At 44.9% G+C, this 23,809-nt stretch overlaps 1 protein-coding gene across 1 annotated transcript in view; it reads left to right on the forward strand.

Annotated features, from left to right (window-relative positions):
• The window catches only part of LOC138578694 (lactoperoxidase-like), a 513,803-nt gene that overhangs the window by 463,059 nt on the left and 26,935 nt on the right, over positions 1-23,809 (forward strand). Inside the window, exons 10-11 of the mRNA XM_069649723.1 lie at positions 8,266-8,503; positions 20,371-20,582. Of these exons, the coding sequence (XP_069505824.1) occupies positions 8,266-8,503; positions 20,371-20,582 (450 nt within the window). The remainder of the gene's footprint in view (positions 1-8,265; positions 8,504-20,370; positions 20,583-23,809) is intronic.

The raw sequence follows: 23,809 nt of genomic DNA on the forward strand, positions 1-23,809 counted from the left end.
GCCCTCAAGAAATCCTTCATTCAAACGATTACACCATTATGTAACAACGAATTGGGAATTCAAGCTTCTAAATTAGAACTGAAAATGGATATTCCACATTCTAATGTGGTAATTATCAATATATACTGGAATCCTGCCAGCTCAAAGCTCCAGCATTTCTTAGAAGCATTGCATTCCCTTTTAACAGTGGTGAAGACTGAGCATGTGGGAACAAACATTTTACTTGCAGGAGACTTCAACGCAGATCACATCACCACTCATTGCGGCAAGTCCAGGCAAACAAAAAGGAGCCCATCGCAAAAAGGAAAATTGTGGAGGGATTTCTTGTCCTCTTGGGATCTCGAGATGCTTCAAGAAAAGCCTTCGGAAGGTAGAAAGGCCAGAGTAACTTGTCGTCAAGGGAACTTAAAGTCCACCTTAGACTACAGTTTTGTCTCTGTGGGACTATCTGGCCTCTGCTCTAGTCTAATTATAAACTGGGAGGGGGCAGTGACCATGCAAGCTTGGAAGTCTGTTTTCCTGATATGCAAAAATATCGACACATCAAGAATGACCAAGAACTCGAGGGTCTGAAGAGAAAATTGAGAGTGTCAAAATATAAGCAAGGGGGCAAAAGACTAAATAAATTACTAGAAGATGGTCCGTCCTCAACTTGGAATGATGAATCCCATCCTGAGAAATTTGGAAACTTTATTTGGTCCATACACCCACCAAGTGAAATAGGTGTCTTAGGTAAACAAGAACATCTTCATATCTTTGATGAAGAAACACAAAGGAAAAAGAGAGATCTCACAAAAACACTGTGTCATATAAAAAATAGGCATTACGATCCCAACACCCTGCGCATGAATTTAAAAAAGCCAAACAGACCTATAGAAACTGGTCAAAAAACCAAAAACACCAAAGGCTGCAAGAAGATGGTGAACGTATGCTCTACTTATTTAATGCAAATAATTCCAGAAACTTTTGGGCGGCGATGGGGCAACTAGAGCTTGGGTTTAACAGTTCCCTGTGCAACTTGGTCCCAGAACAAAAATCAGTTGAATACCTGTCAGAAAATTTCAAACCAACAGGGTCCACAGAATTTATTTTGCCTACAGATCCCCCCTGGCTCCTTATGTTTGATGAAAATGACATCCAGGAATTAATATCTAATTCCTCTTTATCTAAAGCTGCAGGCCCAAATGGCCTAACCTGTCTGGTCTTAAAAAAACAACTCAAAAGTTTGTGCGAAGATTCTAAATCGTCTCTTCCAAGAAATCTTAAAGACCAATGTTTTTCCTCCATCATGGTAGAACGCATTAGTAATCCCATTCTTCAAGGGGGGCGATTGGCTAAGCCCGGAAAATTATCACCCAATCGCCCTCCTCGACATTGATAGTAAACTTTTCATGCAGCTTCTATTAAGAGAGCTTTCACATTGGGTGGAGTCGAGGAAGATACTATCACATCATCAAACAGGCTTTAAAAAAGGGCTCTCCACTAGTCTTAATGGGCTTATAATAAATGTACTCAGCGAAAACTCAAATGAGAAAGAGGGCACCCCCCTTTATGGGGCATGGGTAGACCTATCTAAGGCATTTGATCATGTGGATAGATTCTTACTCTGGTGCAAACTCCATAGTTGGGGGATTCCAGCCTCCCTGTTAGCAATGTTAATTGACCTTCATAAGAACACCACCATAAGTCTAAGGCTTGACGACCAGGGACATCTGTTAGATCTAATACAGGTCTTTAAAGGGGTGAGGCAAGGATGTTTAGGTGCGCCTTTGATCTTTAACCTGTTCTTGTCAGACCTAGGATACTTTCTGGTTTCGTCGGCGCTGGCCAGCCCAATGATCAAAGGGAGGAGAATACATTGGCTCACCTACGCGGACAATTTAGTCATCCTGGATGGATCGGCAATCTGACTTCAACACCTCTTAAACAAACTTGGGGAATATGCTACCCTAAATGGGCTCTCAATCAGCCCCTTGAAATCCAAGATACTTATATTCAACCATCCAAAGAAGAAAATAGGCTATGGAAATTGGGTCTTGGATAGCAAAGCAGTCCCCCGCGTTGAAGAACTTATCTATCTGGGCTACGTGATTTTCGCCTCCCCCGCTAACAACAAGGTCAATATAGCAATTATGGAAAAAGTCACAAAGATCATTCCACAAATGAAAAAACTGAACGCAAAATTCTGTAAATTTTCTATTCTCCTACTTATTAAGTTCTATATGGCCAAAGCAGTCCCAGTCCTACTCTACGGCCTGGAAGCAAAACCTCTCCTATGGCATATAAATTTGAACAAACTAGAGGGTCTCCTATGGAAAAAATGTTTGGCTCTCCCAATGTGTACCCCTCTGGTGAGCCTTTGCTTTGAATTAGGTCTAGCTTCTCTTGGATGTCGAGCAGACTGGAAAATTATATCACTATTTTGTGAAATAACGATAGCAGGTAAGACCTCTCTCTTCTCTGACGTGAATGAACATCTCAAAAACTCAAGATCTCAGCTACTTCTTGGTTTGGAGAAGAAAGTCAGAGGTATCCTGCGCATGCTGGACTTGACATTAGAAACGTTAGTGTCTAACCCTTTGAAAGTGAAAAAGACACTAGAAATAAGTGATTGGATTGACACCATTGACGGAGTGAGGCATCTCAACCCCCCCTAATCAATTCTTAAAGGTGGACAAAAAACTAGGTTCTCTTCCCCGCTATCTTCAAAAGTTTCCAGAAAGAGGAATAAGAAACAATTTCATGAGACTTAGGCTAAACCTAGCCCACACCAGGGAAATTTTGGCTAGAAGAAATCAGGGGGACCAAGCAAAAAAACTCTGTTGAAGCTGTGACTCTCCAAGCCCACAATCCCTAAGACATTTATTAATGGACTGCAAAGGAACATGGGAAAAAAGACTGTTGTTACCTAGGAGATTTGTAGCTAAAGAAGAGAGTCTAACATCAGAGTTCTTCTGGGACAGGCTGATAGCTGGCCAAGAGATCATGTTAACGGCAACAATACTAGAAGTCTCAAGAAAATGCTCTATTCTATCACATTAGGAAGACACTCGCCTTCCGATAGAGTACTGCTGGCTGTGATTGGTCCTCTTCTTAGCCCCCCTGGTTTTTCTTGATTTCTTTTTCCTGTATTCGTGTTATTTTTTTGCTATACGTCTTCCTCCTGCCTGGTTGCTTTGGTTTCTCTCTTTTATCTTTCTTTTAATGAGATTAATTTGTGAAATGTCATTCTTTTGTAAAGGTTTTTCTTTTTAAAACCAAAACAAATAAATAATAATTTTAAAAAAACATAACAGTTGCCAATTACGTTAACTCTTGGAATGCACATTTAGCCTCATAATAAATGTTAACTTGTAATCACATATTAAATAAAACAGGAAAAATACATCTGTACTTTCCGTCCATGTGTACAGTGACTTGAAAGCAAAAGAAGCCATCACAGTTTTTGGTATGTGAGCTTCCTTGTCCTGTTGCCTACTCATGTGTTTTTTAGGAATGTGGTCCAACACTTGGAATCATAATTATGGGACTGTGTGCCCTGCCACCTTGAAGCGCTGTGCAGCTAGTAACACTGTTGTCCACCTCATCGACCCTCCTCTTTAATATTGAGAGAGGAGGGTGGGTGAGATTGTTTCCCATTTTGAGAAGAGTAGGTGTGGCAGCATTCCCTACTCTGTGTAGTCAAGCGAGTAGGTAGTCAACAGTGCCCACATTTAGATTGTTCTCATAATTTAATATACAGATCTCAATGGCAATAATCACTATTTCTGTGCAAAACCGACATAAGAGACTATTCTTGTGAGAGGTTTCAGGTGCCTGAATTATTTTTTGGCTACCTCTGTCATACGGCATCCCAAGCATAGGTGTTGTCCAATAGAATAGCAAGATTTGCAGCTTGGGTGGATGGGGTGAGGGAGAGAGATAAATTGCATGAGCTAGCTGATTTCGAAGAGGCCGTGAGAATACCAATACAAATTATTTTAGTTTTTTCCGGGTTCAAAAGGAGGTGATTGAATGCCAACCTTCTGTTAATTGCAAGAATGGAGGCAGAGAATTTAGTCATGGTTACATCTTTACTTGAAATCTTGAGGATTATCTGTGTCATCAGCATTTCCATTAGTTGGAATATCTTTAATTTCTCCAAGAATCAATGTGATTTTTGGGATTTATTCTGGAGTTTACTTTGTTTAAAATGTGCTTTTGAGTTATAGGGATCCAGTGATCTAATCGTCAAGGGCTTGAAATCTGTTGTGTGGATCTGCAACGTTGTAATCTACAGGTTGAGAGCTCTCGAATAGATACAATAATGATTTTAAGCGTTTAATTGGTTCCATGTCATATCAATGCTAGTAATATGGGATACTATTTAATATTTGCCCCCATTCCTGTAGGGGAAACTGCACTGGCGGGAGGTACTGAGGAGGATGTGGGAGTTTTAACCAGCTGCAAAGACTGCACAAGCTTACGAGGACTAAAAGGAGGTGCACTGTTATGTCAGTTGCTTCCGTGTTCACCAAATGGATATATTGTCCTCCGAGGTTAGGGAGTAGCCACTTCATTATTCTATTATTAGGTTATTTGATCCATATATTAAAATCCCAAAGGATTCTAATGTTAGACTATTGAGCAAACAAACAAGCTTTAAACTCCGCTAGATGCTCTCCGAATTGTGCATTATCAGTGATGGGTCTATAAATGTGGAGGAAGGACAAGGAGACGGTCGGAGGGACTCCAGGTAGTCTTTATGAATTCCGAAGGAGAGGTGTCCAGTTCTGGGAAGGAAGTGATTGCAAGGGATTCTTTTTAAGCCAGCATGGTTTACAACATCTCTTTTAGTTCTGTGTTTAGGATGATGTTATGACCCATAGGTATAGCTTGTGCAATATGATGTGATAACTATGTTTGAGTCATGAATTGTGTAAGGAAAATCAAAGAGGCTTTGTGTTCAACTGTGAAATCCTAAACTTTGTGACCATACTTGGCTTGGGAACAGACGTCTTTTAAGGTACATTTGGATAAGAGATTATTGGCTTCGGTTTAAGGTAAGGCAGGTCTCAAAATGATCTCTGCCCTAGAGGTTCACCTCATGTTGGAAATCGAGACGACATTGCCTTCTGGGATCAAGTTAGTTATTTGTGAGGGAGATATGTAGACTGATGAGAGAATATCTTGATATGGTCGGGGTAGGAATGTTTGTGGATCGTTTATCATGTGTAGCATTATTTGTGGACATGTTCCCTCTCGTGGTTATCAAAGGAAATGAGAAGTGCCCTCCCTATGGGTGACAGGCATCTCTTCTGTGGAGGAGATATTTGGGTACCTAGAAATTCTGCAGATTCCAAAGAAGATAGTCTCCACGAAAGCTGGGCTACTGCAATATTTGAGCTAGGTAGAAAGGGAGTAGTTGAGAAAAAATCACCAGTAAAATGCCTGTTCCCTGTTTGGGATTACGGACACATTATCTAGAAAATCAGACTCCTGCAGGAAGATGGCTTTGGCAGGTGATGCCCATGGTGTTGATTCTTCCAAGTAAGGAATTGTGGAAGGTATGGGTCTGTCCCAAGAGATCTTGCTCAGAATCAGTGAGACCCAAGCGAATACCTGCAAGGTAAGGAGTAGGCATTTGAATATTGGCAATTATTTTAGCAATGGTTTGTGTGGTAGGGGTGATGTGAGTGATTACATCAACACCAAAGGGGATGCAGGTCTGGTGTGAAGGAGTGTGTGATAGGGGCGGGTTAGGTATATCATGGGGAAGTGTAGCAATACTCAATAGTGTTCTTGATATCCTCAATGTTGGAAGATATTTTTGAGGGAGAGGGAAAGAGCGCATGTATACGAGTGGACAGAGGTACTTTCCAAAGGGAGAGGCTGGACAGACAGGGTGTTAGATTGCTTAAGAGTGAATGATCTGACACTGGCATGCAGAGTAGTAAGACTTTGGTGACTGAGCAGAAAGGGAAATGAAGCCAGTTACACCTTATTGGCTAAAGGATGGTGCTGGGATTCATAAGAAACTCCTTTTGCTAAAGGGAGAGCAGAGCGATTTCTTATGGTGGCCACAGCCATTGTAGTCCCAAGATATAGAGAGACCAGTGACAGGGTGAAGGCGAGAATGGATGCCCTGGGCATTAGGGAGTGTCATGCTGCTCCTTTCATGATATCACTTGTCAAAGAGGGAAGGAGAGGGGCCCCAACTAAGCTGTGTGATCTGAGGGGCAATACTTATGTTTAGGAAAGGAGGTGTGGTTGTGTCTTTAGTGTGAGGGGAGTCACATATTTTGCCATGGGAGGGAGGAATGGAGAGCTGAGAGTTGGATATAGATGTAAGTATGGTGAGAGGAGGAAGAGATGTGCAGGATCAATCAAAAGGTGTAGGACGAGGGAAAGAGAAAGGAACAGCATCGCAGGTGTGATAGGTGGAAAGAGGCAGTGATGAGGGAGGAAAAGGAAGGTGATTGAGATGGGTGGAAAAAGGCAGTGAAAAGGATGGAAGCATGGGGCAGAGTAGTATGGTCTGCACAGCTAGGGGGAGGAGAGTGTAGAAAAGGTTGTGGGGAGGGTTAAGTGGATATTGGGAATGAGCAGAGGAGGGAGGACAAAAGCTAATAAGGAGTTTGGGAGTGGTGAGAAGGAGAAAAGATGGACAAAGGGGAGGGTAATGGGGAGAAATTAAAAGGGTGATGAAATATTGAAAGAGTAATCTTGTAGGTAGTAGAATAGAGACTGTGCTAGCCTCATGGGATCGCACTCTAAGATCCTTCCCACTTTACTTCTCAAATCTGAATCTACGTGCCTTGGATATTGACTGTCCACAAGAAAACTCCTAAAAGGTATTTGCAGGAGGAGAAAACTAACGGTACCAGGAGGTTGGCGAAATATGTGTGACTCCAAAGAGATTCAAAGGAGTGCATACCCTAGAAATGTGGTCCAAGTAGGAAGGATGGACCACCTTGGCTGGTCACTTTAGAAGGCAGCAGTTCTAGAATATGTCTCAGTGTTGTTTTAATCCACAGGATTTAGGTCTACGGAGATATTGATGATATAAGCAGTGCTGCCTAGATATTTGGAGGAATCAATGGCGATTCATGTACTCGGAGAGTAGAAGGAGGGAGTGTAAGGGACGCCAGTTGTAGGCAGCAGGGTGTATATTGGTGGTGTTGGGGCCATATTGCCCAGTGGCAAGACATACCTTTTGGGAGCATTGAGGCACTGTCAGTTATCATTCATTCAGTTTTGGGTGGGCATGAAGGAGGCAAATATTAATTTGTTTGCTGACCTTTGCTCTCTCTGTTACGTAGACAGAGATACAACAGAGTCTTGTTTGCATTCATGTAATTCCTGATGAAGTGGGACAGCAGAGATAAGTATACGTTCAAAGGAATGATGCAGAACCCTGTGGTGTCCACAGGACATAAGAATTTGGTGGCTGATGAAATTAAGGATTAGAGTTTTAGCTTGTGGGTGTCTTTGGCTTGTAGAGAGGGGCACCAGCACAGCATGCATCTCCCAATCACTGCTGAAGTAATGCATGATAGCAGCATCCAGGTTATCAAAGGCAGCAGAGAGGTGATGGAGGAGAATTCAAGGTGCATGCATGGCCTTGATACTGGACATGAAACATTTAGCAAATGTTTTGAGTGCTTCTGCGCTTGCTGAATCCTAGGCACACAACAAGTTGCTGGATTCAATGTGCACAAAGAGTAGTGGTGTGTTCAATGTTTCAGGTACTTCAGATTTACATGAGATCATCCATCCCCTCTACTGTGCCTATCTTGGTCATAGTATACTTTCCATGACAGGCACAGAAGATAGGTGGGAGTTGGGCAGGTGGAGCTTGACTGTGGGCAGAGCCACCTGCCCAGGTTTCTAAGATGTGTCTCCTTAAAGTGATATCCATTGGCTCATTGACCTACCAATGATGTATGGTTCCATACATACCACTCTAGGAATGCAGGACTATAAATGTGAAACCTGTTACTAAGTATGAGCCTAAATGTTTTACCCCATTTCTTATCACATTCAGCAGCAAAACCCATTTGTTTTATCTCTGTGCACTATTCCTATGTAATATGGACTGGAGGGAAGCATATCTGCTGAATTCCCTATTGTTCAAGTAGCCATAAAAGTGCAAAACAGATTTGCTCCATTTTCTCCACTGGTGTAAACTTTGGGTACCATGTCCCACTGAGAACTATTTCTTAGTAGTTAATGTAAAGTATGGAATTTCCTTTCTAATATTTTCTTTGATATATTTGCCTTTAGAATATAATACCTGGAGGCGGTTCTGTGGTCTCACTGCACCCCGTGACATGGATGAGCTCACTGCAGTCTTTAAGAGCAAACAGCTTGCTACGAAGCTCTTGGACCTGTACAAGACCACAGAAAATATTGACATGTGGATTGGAGGAACAGCTGAACCCTTTGTGAAGAATGGACGCGTTGGCCCCCTCTTTGCTTGCCTAATTGGAAGTCAGTTTAGGAAAATCAGAGATGGAGACAGGTACATTTGTGAAGTCAAAATGTGGTTAACCCACAGAATGTAAACAATTAGAAGTATATGTAAGATTAAATACTTTAAAAAGCTTCATTAAAAAAAATGCTATGCTCAAGTAATAATGTACATATAATTTGGCCTTGTGCTCTTGGGGTGTAGCTAAGATTGGTTCACTCATGTTGATCGAATAAATGATTCTCTGGGACAGAAATGAGCAGAGTGAGTGTACCTGACCACCACCAGGAATCCAATTAGGAATAGGATGGAACTGACTGGTCATAGAGGCACAGTTGACTAATACTAAGCTAGCAAATCAGCCATGAGACAACTGTGGCTGCTACTGAAGCTATCATCTGGAACCAAGTTGTGCATTGCCAAGAGGTGTCCATGTGGCTCAGAAGTGATTACAGGGCCCAGATCTTAGTGATAATAATTGAAGTGACAAAAAGGCAGCTGCAGTGGGCATCAACCTCTCTCTGGCACATGAGGTCCCAAACACTACATGAGCAATCATTTGACTTATATTTAAGCCTGGTGCTGGTAGGGTCCTCTCCTTTGAGTTCTACAAATTACAGATTTTATGTGGCTCCCCAAATACAGCATTAGACAGATACCGCAAACAGGCAATTGCATTATAAGTAGCAAAGGCTGCCCAACTAAAAGATCAAACACAATATATCAAGTTTCTACCCCTCATGGTAAAATATATAATCAGAAGAAACTTACGTCCCCCCAAGCTCACCAAGAATTTAGGGTGCCTCAAAGATAGATCTGAGATCAACCAGGACTCGGAGTGTTCTGCTTATTGGCAGATCTAACCTAGAAGCGTCTGAGGAATTCCCTGAGCAGAGACATATGTAGGGTGAAATATGTAGGGTGAGTAACAATGTGATCGCCAGCTTCCGATAGAATGGTATATGGAATAGGCAGACGAAAGGCACATTTTAGTACCTCCATGAAGCATGGATGTGAGGAGGAGAGTGTGTGGAATACTGTGTGCTTCAGAAGCCACCTTTGGTAGATGTCCGACCTGAGCAATGTTATAACATCTTATTTCTGGTCACAACTATGCTATGCTCCCAAATTTGAAATCAGTTTTTTCTGATCTGCGTATGAGATTATTTAGACCCAAACACATCATTCCAATTCTGTTGGCTGTCTCCATGACCACCAGTCTGGCTTCAGAGCTGCCAGAAGAACGGAAACTGCTCTCCTGAAATTACGTGAAGATCTGCTCTCCAACCTTGACTCTAGCATTCCCTCTGTCCTCATCCTCCTCGATCTCTCTTTTGCCTTTGACACGGTCAACCATACCATCCTAGTCAACTGTCTCCGTGAAAACCCACGTGTCACTGATCAGGCTCTGGCCTGGCTGTCCTCTTTCCTCTCAGATCGACCCTCCCAGGTCCAACTTGGGTCCTTCCTTTCATCTATCTTCCTCTCTACCTGGGGTGTTCCCCAGGGGTCTAACCTCTCGCCCTGGCTTTTCGACCAATAACTGGAAATTGCAGCTCTCGCCCACTGCATTGCCGCTTTCTGCTCAAATTTCCAGTGCTACGCTGACGACACTCAACTCATTTTCAGGCTGTCCTCTGCCACCTCCTCTCCCTCTCTCATCTCTGATTGCCTAACTGCCATTCAAGATTGGTGTGCCGCCAATGATCTTTGTCCGAATGCCAGCAAGATGGAGATTCTCCTCATCGGCACACCTTCACCATCCTTTCCCCTCGCTCTCTGGCTGGCTGTTACGCTCACCTGGTTCCACGGGGGCGCCACCCAGCAGTTAGGGTTCAGTTGTCCCTCCTTGCGATGCCCAGATGCGACCAGCGGAACAGTTCTGCCTGGAATACAGGTAAGCTATGTTCAGGACTGGGCAACCGTGGTAAACAGCTTCTGGACTTCTCCTCACCTTGCTTTAGAGGTTGGCGGGTTCTCCATCCTGCTGTCTTGGCAGAGGCGCGTTGTGCTTGGTGGGCAATGGCGATCGAGTTGCTTCACTGATGCCGGCCCGTCTTGAGTCTTTCAGGTAGGTCTTATTGCTGTGAATATTGCTGTTCTTGCATGCCTTTTAAACAATGTCTTTTTCTTCCTAGGTATGCGGAAGTCTAATATGTGGCAAGGCAGAATCTGTGTTTCGCCAGTAAGTATGGGCGTTTTTGGAGCGCCTTGATGCGGTGAGTAGGCGCTATGCGCTGCGCTCAAGATGCCTTGCCTTCGCTGACCTGTTATCTTTTCCTCTCCACAGGTCGCGGTACTCGGCCGGAGTATGGAATTTCCGTAGTGATGCTGATTGAGGAGCGGCTGGCGAGGTAAGCCTTTCGGCACAGTTCGTTAATTGTACAATGTCTAATGCATTGTTTCTTCTCTTTTACAGGTCCGTCGATCCGAGGGAGCGCTGGTTCCAGGATGATGGTCAGGAGAGCTGCGGACCGCTGGCGATGAAGTTCAGGTAAGCTGCTGCCTTTTCACACGATGTCTTCTCCTTTCCTTTGCAGGTGCTGTTCTTCCAAGGTTCGTGGCTGAAGCTGAACACGGTGAGTGTTATGTTGCGGAAATGCAAACTAACGCGAAGCGTGTCAGTCTATTCGGGTGTGGTTTAAATAGCTTCAAGAAAGAAGTCCAGGTAAAATAGTCCCCATGGTATCACACCCAAAAACACTACACTGCAAGCCTGTTTTCAAGGAGCCAGGTTATGAGGATGCTTCCACATGACTGGCATTAATGAAAAGTAGTTCCCAAGCACAAGTCCATATTCAAACATGAGCCTGGCGCCAAAGGCGCCAGGACTGGCCCCAAGAAGGCCTAAGAAGGCCTAGGCTGCAATTTCTTGGATTTAGTGGGGACTGGAATCAAGACTCTCCCTGGCCCATAGTTTGGCCAGGGGGTCTTCAGAGTGTGGGTCGTGACAGCACTCCCCCCCAAGGCCACTCTCAAGGTGTTCCTTCTGTCCGGCCCAAGCTTAGTTGGGAAGTTTCGATGGTAGCTTTTGATCAGACGCGGTGCGTGAACATTTCCACAGGGTTCCCAGGATCTGTCTTGGGGTCCAAAACCTTTCCAATCTATTAGATAGTATAGTCTCCCCCTTGAGTACTTAGAATCCAGTATGCCTTTAACTTCGAATTCAAGTTCTCCGTCGACAAGAATGGGTTTCGGAGCTGCTTCAATCCGTGTACCAGGTTACATTGGTTTTAAAAGGGACACGTGAAATACCGGATGGATGCGTAGATTGGATGGTGAATCTAACTTGACGGCCGCTGGACTGATAATCGTCTTGATGGTGTAGGGTCCCAAATACCTGGGTTGAAAGGTCCGGGTTCCTTTGATGGGTATAAACTTGGTGGCTAGCCAAACCTTGTCTCCTACTTGATAATCGGGGGCCTTCGTCCTGTGCTGGTCGGCGAATTGTTTTTGCTTGGCTTTGGCGTGAATCAGATGTTCTCTGGCCTTTTTGAAAGCCTGAGTGATGCTGGTGTGAAGGGTTTTAACCGCAGACATTTCCAAATTGGTTGGGAGATCCAATTCTGAGGTACGCGGGTGTCTACCATATAAGGTATAAAAAGGTGTTTGCCCAGTACTGGAATGTAAGGAGTTGTTATATGCATACTCCGCTATCCATAATAAGTCCTTCCAGTCTCTCAGCTCGTGATGCAACATACACTGTAGGTATTGCTCAAGGGTCTGGTTGGTCCTTTCGGTCTGACCGTCCATTTGGGGGTGATGGCTAGTGGATAACCGGACGTCAATTTGCGCCATTGCACAACACTTTCTCCAAAAGTTGGAAATGAACTGACTACCTCGATCAGAGATCAGGACTGATGGGAATCCATGTAATTTAATAATATTGTCCAGAAATACCTTGGCTAGACTGGATGCATCTGGAAGGTCTTTGAGTGGAATAAAGTGGGCCATCTTCGAGAATAGGTCTACGACTACAAGAATGGTGTTAAACCCTTGACTGGTAGGCAGATCCGTGATGAAGTCGAGGGAAAGGGTGTGCCATGGCGCTGGAGTAATGTTCAAAGGTCTCAAAAGACCAGATGGTTTGTGTTTTTGCGATTTGTTTTGTGTGCAGACTCCACAAGATTGAATGTATTGGATTATATCTCTCCGCCAGATAGGCCACCAAAAGTTCTGTTTAACCTTGGCTAAGGTCTTGGTGATTCCATCGTGCCCTTCGATTAGGGAATCGTGGTAACCTGAAATGACTTGCTGTTGTAGGTTCTTGGTGGATATGTATAGGCGGCCCTTAAAAAGGGGTAAGCGCTCTTGGATGGAATATTGTTCTCCTTGCGCTTGCCATGCAAGGAGGGTATCCGGATTCATGATTTGTTGAATTTCCTTTTTCAGTTCCATTTGTGTTAAGGCTGTAGTCAGGCCTAAGAGTTTGTCTTCTGGTATGATGGGGAATGGATCTGGGGCTGTAAAAACCAAGTCATCTGTTCCAGTACGAGAAAGTGCATCAGCCTTTCCATTCTTGACGCCTGGTCGAAAAGTTATGACAAAATCGTATTCAGCGAAGAAGAGAGCCCATCGCAGCTGGCATGAAGATTGGGCCTTTGCTGTTTTAAGATACTGCATGTTTCGGTGGTCGGTAATAACTGTAATGGTGTGTCTGGCTCCCAGAAGGTAGTGTCGTCAGGCTTTGAAGGCGGATTTGATTGCCAAGAGTTCTTTGTCGGTGATGGGGTAGTTATTTTCTGGAGGTGAAAACTTGTTTGACCAGAAGGCCACTGGATGTAGCTGGGCAGTTTTGGGATCTCTTTGTGAGAGGATAGCTCCCATTGCTGTATTGGAAGCGTCCGTCTCTACGATATATAGGAGGTCTGGACGTGGAAGTCGTAAGATCGGTGCTGAGGTGAATCTTTTCTTTAGTTCCTGAAAGGCTTTTTCTGCGTCTTCGGTCCAGGTGAATTTCTTGTTATTTTTCGTAACAACACAGTGATTGGGTGTACAATTTGGGAGAAGTCTGGTATGAACCGACGATAAAAATTCGCAAAGCCTAACATACTTTGTACTCCCTTTATTGACGTCGGTGATGGCCATTTCAGAACGGCGTCGACCTTGTGCAGGTCCATCCTGATGCCTCCGGGAGTAAGGATGAAGCCTAAGAACTGCACTTCGGTTACATGAAAAAAGCACTTTTCCAGTTTAGCAAATAAACGATGTTCACGGAGCTTGGCGAGGACTGAACGGACGTGCTTGATATGATCTTGTTTAGAAGTTGAGTACACCAGGATATCATCTATGTACACTAGGGCGCAGACATCAATTAACTCTCTCAGGACGTCATTCATGAAGTATTGCAATGCTGCCGGTGCGTTGCATAACCCAAAGGGCATGACTTGATATTCGAATAACCCATATTTAGTACGGAAAGCGGTTTTCCATTCGTCGCCGCTTCTGACCCGAACCAGGTGATACGCTCCCCGAAGATCCAATTTGGTGTAAATTTGAGCGTCCTTGACCTGGTCCAGCATTTCCGGAATAAGTGGCAAAGGGTAACGGTTCTTCACCGTGATCTGGTTTAATGCGCGGTAATCAATACAGGTCCTTAAATCCCCTTCTTTTTTCGGCACGAAGAACAAACGACTGGCTGCCGGGGACTTCGATGGACGGATGAATCCGTTTGCGAGGTACTGGTCTAGATAGGACTTCAGATGAAGATTTTCAGGTTCAGTCAAAGCATAGATTCTCCCACAGGGGACTTGGGCACCAGAACAAGGTCGATTTGACAGTCGTAGGGCCTGTGGGGCGGCAGGATATTGGCTTGGTCCTTCTGGAATACATCCTGGAAATCATGGTATTCCTCAGGTAAAGTACTGGTTACACCTAAGATATATGTTGTGGTTCCGGAAGTCGTGGAATTACTGAAAGCAGTCTTCTGTTCTTGATAGTAACAGGCTGGAGAGCAGTCACTGGGGAAGGTTTATTTCCTGGCTCGCCAGTTAATTGAAGGATTATGAGCGACTAACCATGGCATCCCTAGTATAAGCTGAAATTGAGGTGCCTTGATGAGGTCGAACCAAATGAGTTCCCTATGCCCGTCCCGGCACAGCATTGTTATCTCAGCTGTGCATTGGGTTACGGGTCCGGAAGCGATTTCAGTCCAGTCCACTGTAGTCACCTTATCTGTAATCAGCTTGGCACATAAGGGAAGTCCCATCTCTGCAGCCAGATCTTAATCAATATAATTCCCGACTGCCCCACTGTCGATGTAAGCTTCTATGGCATGCATTCTGGACAACCGTTGGTTATTGATCAAGATCACTGGTATTGCAAAGTGTGAGGTCGGTGGCTCCTTTCCCTCACTCGACAAACTGACCTCTACGTTTGCCTGCCGAGCTGGGTAGTTTTCCGATTGAAATTCTTTCTCTTGGTCTTTTTCCGTGGCCCCAACGACCTTCCTAAAGGGTTTCATCAGGCAGTCCTTCAGGAAGTGCCCAGATTTTCCACAATATAGACACAGTTGTTGTTGCCTTCTTTTATCTCGCTCTTGTTTTGTTAATGGGGGTCGCACTCCTCCAAGTTGCATGGACTCAGCAGGGTTTTCTTGTGCATGAGTTATATTGTCTCTAGACTGAACATACACCGCCCGTGGATCCATTTTGGAGCGATCTGCTTTTCGGTCTTGCAGCCGGTGGTCTAATTGTACAACCAAATTGATTAACTCCGAACAGTCTCGAGGAGGGTCCACTACTTGAGCTAGAACATCTTTTAATTCGCCTTGTAAACCCTGATGAAACAACGTGGTTCTTTTGTTTTCAGGCCACCTAGCTTCAACAACCAATCTGTTGAAAGTAGCAATGTACGTTAACAGGTCCTGATTTCCCTGTCGGAGGGAAAGGAGTTAATTATCCACTGCTTGTTCTCGGGTATGACGAGCAAAAAGTTTCTCCATTTCCCTCTGAAATCCCCCAAAGTCATGTAACAAAGGATCATCATGTGTCACCAATGGAACTGACCAGTCTGCTGCGCTACCACTCAGGTATGACAAGACAAAGGCCACCCGAGCCTGGTCGTTTGGAAATGCTCCAGGCCTGCAAAGAAAGTGAAGGCGGCATTGATTCATGAATGTGGTGTATTTCCATGGATCACCTGTAAATCTCTCCGGTGGGGCCAAAGGAACTGTTCCTGGTAGAATGACTTGCACCGGAGTAGAAGAAGTGGATGGCATGGTAGTATTCTGCATCGTTGGGTTACTTCCCGGTAGGGGGGTCTGGTCCACTTGTGATTGCAAGTATTGTCTGCTAATGTCTTCAGTGCGCTCCTTAGTCACTATTAAATCTCTTCAGAGAGCATTAGTCTCCTGACGGGCAGAATGAACCTCGGCGCACAGTTCTCCTGTTAGTTGGGCCAATTGGTCTAATTCTGAGGTTTCCATGGTGCCCAGGTGGATTTAGTTTTGGAGGCTTCACGTTCTGTTACGCTCACCTGGTTCCATGGGGGCACCACCCAGCAGTTGGGGTTCAGATGTCCCTCCTTGCGATGCCCAGATGCGACCAGCGGAAGAGTTCTGCCTGGAATACAGGTAAGCTCTGTTCAGGACTGGGCAACCGGGGTAAACAGCCTCCCACCTCTCTGTAGGTCTGCAACCCTTCTGGACTTCTCCTCACCTTGTTTTAGATGTTGGCGGGTTCTCCGTCCTGCTGTCTTGGCAGGGGCGCGTTGTGCTTGGTGGGCAATGGCGATCGAGTTGCTTCACTGATGCCGGCCCGTCTTGAGTCGTTCAGGTAGATCTTATTGCTGTGAATATTGCTGTTCTTGCATGCCTTTTAAACAATGTCTTTTTCTTTTTAGGTACGCGGAAGTCCAATATGTGGCAAGGCGGAATCTGTGTTTCGCCGGTAAGTATGGGCGTTTTGGAGCGCCTTGATGCGGTGAGTAGGCGCTATGCGCTGCGCTCAAGATGCCTTGCCTTCGCTTACCTTAATTTTTCCTCTCCACAGGTCGCGGTACTCGGCCGGAGTATGGAATTTCCCTAGTGATGCTGATTGAGGAGTGGCTGGCGAGGTAAGCCTTTCGGCACAGTTCGTTAATTGTACAATGTCTAATGCCTTGTTTCTTCTCTTTTACAGGTCCGTCGATCCGAAGGAGCGCTGGTTCCAGGATGATGGTCGGGAGAGCTGCGGACCGCTGGCGATGAAGTTCAGGTAAGCTGCTGCCTTTTCTCACGATGTCTTCTCCTTTCCTTTGCAGGTGCTGTTCTTCCAAGGTTCGTGGCTGAAGCTGAACACGGTGAGCGCTACGTTGCAGAAATGCAAACTAACGCGAAGCGTGTCTGTCTATTCGGGTGTGGTTTAAATAGCTTCAAGAAAGAAGTCCAGGTAAAATAGTCCCCATGGTATCACACCCAAAAACACTACACTGCAAGCCTGTTTTCAAGGAGCCCGGTTATGAGGATGCTTCCACATGACTGGCATTAATGAAAAGTAGTTCCCAAGCACAAGTCCATATTCAAACATGAGCCTGGCACCAAAGGCGCCAGGACTGGCCCCAAGAAGGCCTAAGCTGCAATTTCTTGGGTTTAGTGAGGACTGGAATCAAGACTCTCCCTGGCCCATAGGTTGGCCTGGGGGTCTTCAGAGTGTGGGTCGTGACACCGGCCTCCCTTGGCCCTCCTCCTACCCCCACCTGCGAGGCTAAGAACCTCGTGGTCATCTTTGACTCCACCCTTTCCTTCTCCGCCCACATCTCTGAGGTCTCTAAAAAGTCAAATTTCCGACTGCACCTCCTCAGAGGTACTCTGCTTTTCCTCTCCTTCCCCCAGAAGCTCATGGTATCCCAAGCTCTGGTTCTCTCTAGCTTAGACTATTGGAACAGCCTCTTTCTAAATCTACCTGCCTCTACCTGCCTCTACTCTCCGCCCTCTGCAACTAATCCAGAACAGGACTGCGAGACTTGTCCTTGGCCTCAAGCCCTGGGATCGTATCTCTCCAGCTCTGAATTCTCTCCACTGGCTCCCAGTGGATGCAAGGATTAAATTCAAAACCCTCTGCATTGTCCACAAGGTTTTCTGGGGCCTGGGTCCAAAATACCTTCGCAAATACCTCCCCTCTCGAGCTCTTCGCTCCTCTATCTCCAACTTCCTCAGGGTCAGCCGTTTTTTAAAGAAACGAGCTGGGGGTAGATCTCTGTCTTGGCTGAGGCCTCCCTCTGGAACAGCCTCCCTGCCACTCTACAACTTGAGGAGAACCATCTCCAGTTCCGGAAGCACCTCAAGACCTTCCTCTTTTCTTCTGCCTTCGCTACTCCTCTCCCCTGTTGATCTGTTCTCTCTTGGCACCGTGCACCTGGCCACCCTCTGTCCTTCGGGCCCAGGTACCTGCTCATCCTGCCACCCTCCTGCACTGCTCTGGGCCACCTCTTGCACTGGGGTCTGTATCTGTACCTATACAGCCCCCCTTTTTCTTCCTGCACTTATCAGACCTACCCTGTCTGCTGCCTTAAACCTAGCACTTGCAAATTGCTGGCTGCATTACCACTGTATGTTGCCTTTATTATTTATTTATTGTTATTTATCTGTTTCTCCTCTGCATTGCACTTTCCACTTCTCCCCCTTACATGCACTTTTCCCCTTCCCCCTCTCCCATGCACTTGCGCGTTCTCAATGTCACTGGGCCTAGTAAGATCGCTGTTTTGTTCTCCCCTGTTCCCCTCTCTTGCCTTGTCGCGCTCTGAAACACTTGTGTACGAGCGCGATAGAAATAAAATATCAATCAATCTATCAATCAAAACATAGTCCCCTAATTAAGAGGTGTTCCCTCTAATCTAAACAGATCCGCCCAAATGAAATTATTTTGGGTCAAAGTTGAACTGGTGAAAACCCTAATGCTCTGGGGAAATCATTGGCCCTCCCTCCACATCTGCCCCCTCTGAACCCACTGCATGCACTGGTGTTGAATTTTGAATCAGAGTAGTAAAATAAGATTCTGATACGTACTGAGGCTGCCTGGGGGAAATACTATCATAGTCTGCAAGTCAATATAGCCCTTAGCCACCAGTGCTTTCTAACAAACACTCACTCTTGGTAGTTTTGCATGCCCCCAGACAAAGCGAATGCAAAGGCTGGAGACCCTCTCCTTTCTCGCCTCACTCTCAAACATCAACTTGATGCCTGGTCGCTGTGTCATCAGGGAAACAACACTGCTGGTGTTGGCTGCATCATACATGCACATCTGACCAATATGTCTAGCAACTCCCATGTCACCTTTGTTCCAAGATGCAAAGAAGACACTAATGATGAAACAGGAGTTGGTGCAGGGAGACTGCAGACTGCATTCAGGACTTACTATTTGGCGGAGCAGTGCAGTTGCTGAATGCACACACAACTGTTTGTGCATGCTTCTTCGCTGCATGTTTGTAAGCTTCTGCTGCAACTCAAAGTGTAGACTATTTGTAATATTTAATATTGGAATTCCACCCCAACATTCACTAATTTGCACCATTTCATATTCTATATTGTATTTATAGTCCCATCATCAGCACTTATGACTGGAAACATTAAGGGTCATGCCTTCATACCACTTTCTAGCAATTGTACTTTGTATGCGCCAATGTGCACCATTTCAGATTTGATAACATTATCTGGAACTATGATAACTGAATGATGTAATACTTAAAGGGGACATCACACCTTCAATCATGTGTGCAGTCATTTTGGAGCAGTCTTCTGGCAACTCTATTGTCAATAAGAACTCATGTTGGTCCACTTGCCCAGTGTAGAGGACCTACTGTGCTCAACCCTCCCAAAAATGCTGTTACTCTTTTCCCAAAGCCACAGCATTGAAAGATGCACAGTCCTTCTTGTCAAGAGCTAACAGTACAAGTTCCACAGCTTCAGCCACATCCTCAGATGATCCACAGATACTGGATGTTAATGATCAATCTCTTCCACAGACCTGCCCCTTCCTGCACACAGGGTTTCAGATGTTCCTGCCTGCACGCTGCCTGCACACCATCCTGCCTGCACGCTGGGCTGGCAATGTTCCACAGACCCTTGTCCTGGAAAATTGTGACTATCTGTCCCCAGAAATGTCCTTCCGGCATCAATGGCCTCAGATATTCCATATAACGTTCTCCTTGTAGTTTGTGCTTCTGATGCTCCACAAACCCTTGTCCTGAAAGCCAATCTATTGTATAGACATACCTCTTCCTACTTCTGGGTATGCAGATGTTCCACACGACCTTGTCCTAGAAGTCCTTTCTCAGTATGTTCCACAGCTACGTTCCCTTCTGCAGCCAGGGCTCCAGATGGTCCACAGACCGCCGAGCTTGCATAATGAGTTTTCAATTTTGTATAAATCCTTGACGTGGAATACAGTGATCCATCGATTGCACAGACACATCCCTCCTGCATCCCTTGCTTCAGATGTTCAGCATACAATGGTGCTTGTTGGTTTGGCTTCAGATGGTACACAAACCCTTGTACTGGAAGCCAGTCTATTCTACAGTCATGCTCCTTCCAGCAGCCAGCCAAGCATGCAGTTGAGCTCTAAATGTTCTACTAGCCATTGTCTCTTCAGGCCAAGCAGTCAATGTTTCACAGACTCTTGGCCTTAAAACCTGTGATCAATTTGTTCCACAATAATGCCACCTTCTGCTTCCCTGGCCCCAGATGTTCCACTATCAATATGCTTGCAGGCTGGGCTTTCAATGTTCTGCAGACCCTTGTCCTGGAAGTCAGTGCTCAGTCTGTTCCACTGACATGTCCATCCTGCAGCTAGGGTTCCAGATGTTTTAGAGAACCTCAAACCAGAAGAATTTTCCACTGACTGGCTAGGCACCTGTACCTGTGCCTTTGGGAGGTCAGGATGAATATGCACACCATAGTGATTTCTAGTTCACATTGTAATAACCCTTCCTTTGTATTTCAGGTATTGGTGGCAGAATCCTGGTGTTTTTACACCCAAACAACTCTCTGCATTGAGCATTATTTCCCTCTCACGAATTATTTGTGACAATAGCGGCCTGAATGAGGTTCCACGGAATGTTTTTAAGGACAGTGAATACCCAGAGGATTTTGTGACTTGCAATGCCATCAATAAGCTGGACCTGTCTGCTTGGATTGAAGTAAAGGGACAAAAAGGTAAATTGTATTTAAATTTCTCTGGCATTTTTTAATGTACTTTAAAACATTCTGATACCACTTCAGCATGTAAAACGCCCCAATGTAGTCATTCTTCAGCACTTTCTTTTGGATAAGATATGTCAGCATGCTGCATGGTCTGGGGTTTGTAACACATAGAGTCCCAAGCTTTAAGTAACCCACAGTCAGTAGTACAATCTCAGAAACTTTACACTAAAAGCAGGTCTTTCAGCTCCTGTGGGAGGAAGGAATGTTGGTTAGACCCTCCATCCCTATTCCTCTTCTCATAGGAACCATTTTCATTCATATTTTCATTTGTCAGTGGATGTTTCCTGATTAAGGAGGCTTACCTTTTTGGGACTACCTTTGAGCTTTACTTTTCTCTCCTAGAGATATTTTGATATCTCTTGATCTGTTTTACTTGTTATCACTTTTTTCCCGGACCATGAATTTGTCAATTTTTACTGTCACTATTTGCTTTCATGGCTAGAAGTTATGGTATATTTTTAAAACTCATTGTTATCCTAATCACCTATTTTTATTAATTCTTTTGTAACATTTTCATAGTTAGGGTATCAGTGCCTTTCAAGTACTGATAGGGATCTCAAAGGAAAAATGCAGATTCATGATATTTGCCCACTCTATGTTCTCCATCTGTTCACGGGACATACAGAAGTGAGCACTGGAAGATGTTAAACCCTATGGAGATACACCCGATTGCTTAAGCTAGGAAGCCAACAATCACCTGAGAAAGGCTGAATCCCACAAATTCTTACTGACCTGAATTACAAGTACAACAGGGTGGTAATCAAAAATCCTTCCAAGTGTATCATGCAAACAGCCACAAGTGCTGGAATTCTGAAGAACTAGGTTTGATGGTGCACTTGAAGATGAAGGAAAAGAAAAAAAAAACATTAACCAACTTGATTGCAAAGGGTCTGACTCCAGACCCAAGTTTGAAAGTAAATGCAGGGCCTAAACAGAAGCTATTGGTCCTCTGTGACAAATCTTGACAATTCATCCCTTCTCCCTAGAGGCGATCCACCCCCTGGGAGGCTAGGGAGGCGAGCCCGTTCTGCAAAACCCTCCCTAGGGGTCTAGGCACATGGGACCTCACTGGGAGTGACTCCCCTCTCAGAGATAAGGATTCTCACTCCAATGAAAACCTCCCTGAAAGGACTACTGTGTCCGACCTATATGGGACCTGAATGAACTAGTGTCTCTCACATTTCAACTACAAAGACCAGGGATCCTCCTCCTGTTGGCTTCAGGTAATGCTGACTGTCATCCGGAGGCCACCATAAAGGAAGTAAGACACACCTTTCTTGATTGTGATGATATACGTAAACCCAATCAGAAGTAAGAATGGCAAGAGACCTTGAGAGAGCGAGTTATTGTGCATGACTCCACCTGAGGGAGGAGAATCCCCAATACCCAGAGGCGACCTTCTGTAGACACGTCCTGGAGGGGTGGATCTATGCAGAGCCAGCGGTGCCATAGTGAGAGAGACCCGCTAGCTGGAGGCTATGAAGCAGGTACGCTGACCGAACAAGAGGCTCAGGTCAGGAAAGGAGCCTAGACAGGATGCAAGCTGGCTATCCTGGTGGTGCCACCAATAGGGCAAAGTGGTGGGCCAAGCGGCCAGCAACAGATGCTGAAACTATGGGAAAGCAAGGAGCCTGAGTCCCTGAGCTCCAGTCAGTGAGTGTCAGTGTTCAGGAGAAGAGTATGAAAAGGGAAGCAAATGCTCCCACTGTGAAATGACAGCAAGTGTTGTAACTTGTGGAATCAAGGCCAAAGCCGTTCCAGTGCAAGGAGCTGAGGAAATGGACAAGTATCAGACCCAAGTAAAATGAGGTGAGAAAGATGTGAATGGTGCATATCAAGGTTGGAGAATTTGCTGTCAGCATATAAGCCGGAAAGAGTGGAATGGGCATACAACCCAAGTAAAGCAGAATACAAGCAATATGAATTCTGTCTGTGAAGCCTGGGGAAGCTGTTTACAATATCCAAAAGTGAGAGAATTCTATGCACACACGTCCTATGAATCACAGAGTGGAAGGTGCACGTGTGTTTCATATCAAGGCTTTAGAAGCCAACAAAAGCATTACAATAATTGGATAGAAAACCAATATTTTTTTACCTAAGAGCCACCAGACTTTGGGGAGTCCTAGTGCTGCAAAAGTGAAATACTGAAAACTATATTTAAAGAATTCCTAGAAGGATTTTTACTGTTGGATAAAGAACCAAAGAAATCCTGGAGGGATTTAATCAGTGGTAAACAGAGGAGCTATATACAGAATTTTAAATCGACAAACTAAACACGAGGACTGTACATAGTCTAAACACTTTTGAACAGTACTTTGAGACTGTTAATAAGTCTTCTAAGAACTGGGCCAGGCAGAAGCCCATGCTGAGGCTGTTCTAAAAGCCTCCTTCTCTTTTTAGTTAGGTTTTTCTAAAGTGGTGGGGCCAGTTAGTGAATATGAATTTGGACTCAGTGCTCTTTATTTTGGACTATGATGAGCACCCTTAAATTATAAGGCCAGTTAAGCCTTCTTCTTTTATTTTGAAAAAAACCAATCTATATCATAACCCATTGTAGTCTGAGTCTTTCTTCTGGTTCACCATAGATGGTGTCAGAGTGGGATGCTAGTGAACTGACAAAGTCAAACCCTCGCTCATAGCACATGGCCAGTCCCATCAACCACTGTCCACCGATAGGCCAACTGGGAATCAAACCAAAGTTGATGGAGGTTGTGAAAACACAGGACAGCGATCATAACATCTTAAAAGTCTCCTCTGATCACTGGCCTAAGCATAAACTGACATAAACAAGGCTGCACATAGAAATAAACACAGGTCTCTCAAGGCTCAAAATCATTCCAGAGAATATTGTAAGAATGACAAAGGTTATGAAGGAAAAACAAGCTAGTGGGACGATAGATGTAAGAAAGCCAGAACACTACACGGCTGTCCTTTCCAAATTTGCTGAAAAAGATCTTGGGGCTTGAAGTCTACATTTGTGACATGTCATACCTTTGATCCAGAGGTGGCAATCAAGAAATTAAACCTCTGTAGACAAGTGAGGCGGCTGGGTAAAAACGACTTAACAAACTGCAAAGAAGAAATCAAAATGTATAAGCAAGCCCATAAAAACGGGCTCAGCTCGCATAAACACCTTATGATTCAAAGAGAAGCTGATAATCATCCGCTTTTTGTAACGT

Source organism: Ambystoma mexicanum, chromosome 1p (genome assembly GCF_040938575.1).
Source record: "Ambystoma mexicanum isolate Mex_15411 chromosome 1p, UKY_AmexF1_1, whole genome shotgun sequence".
NCBI lineage: Eukaryota > Metazoa > Chordata > Amphibia > Caudata > Ambystomatidae > Ambystoma > Ambystoma mexicanum.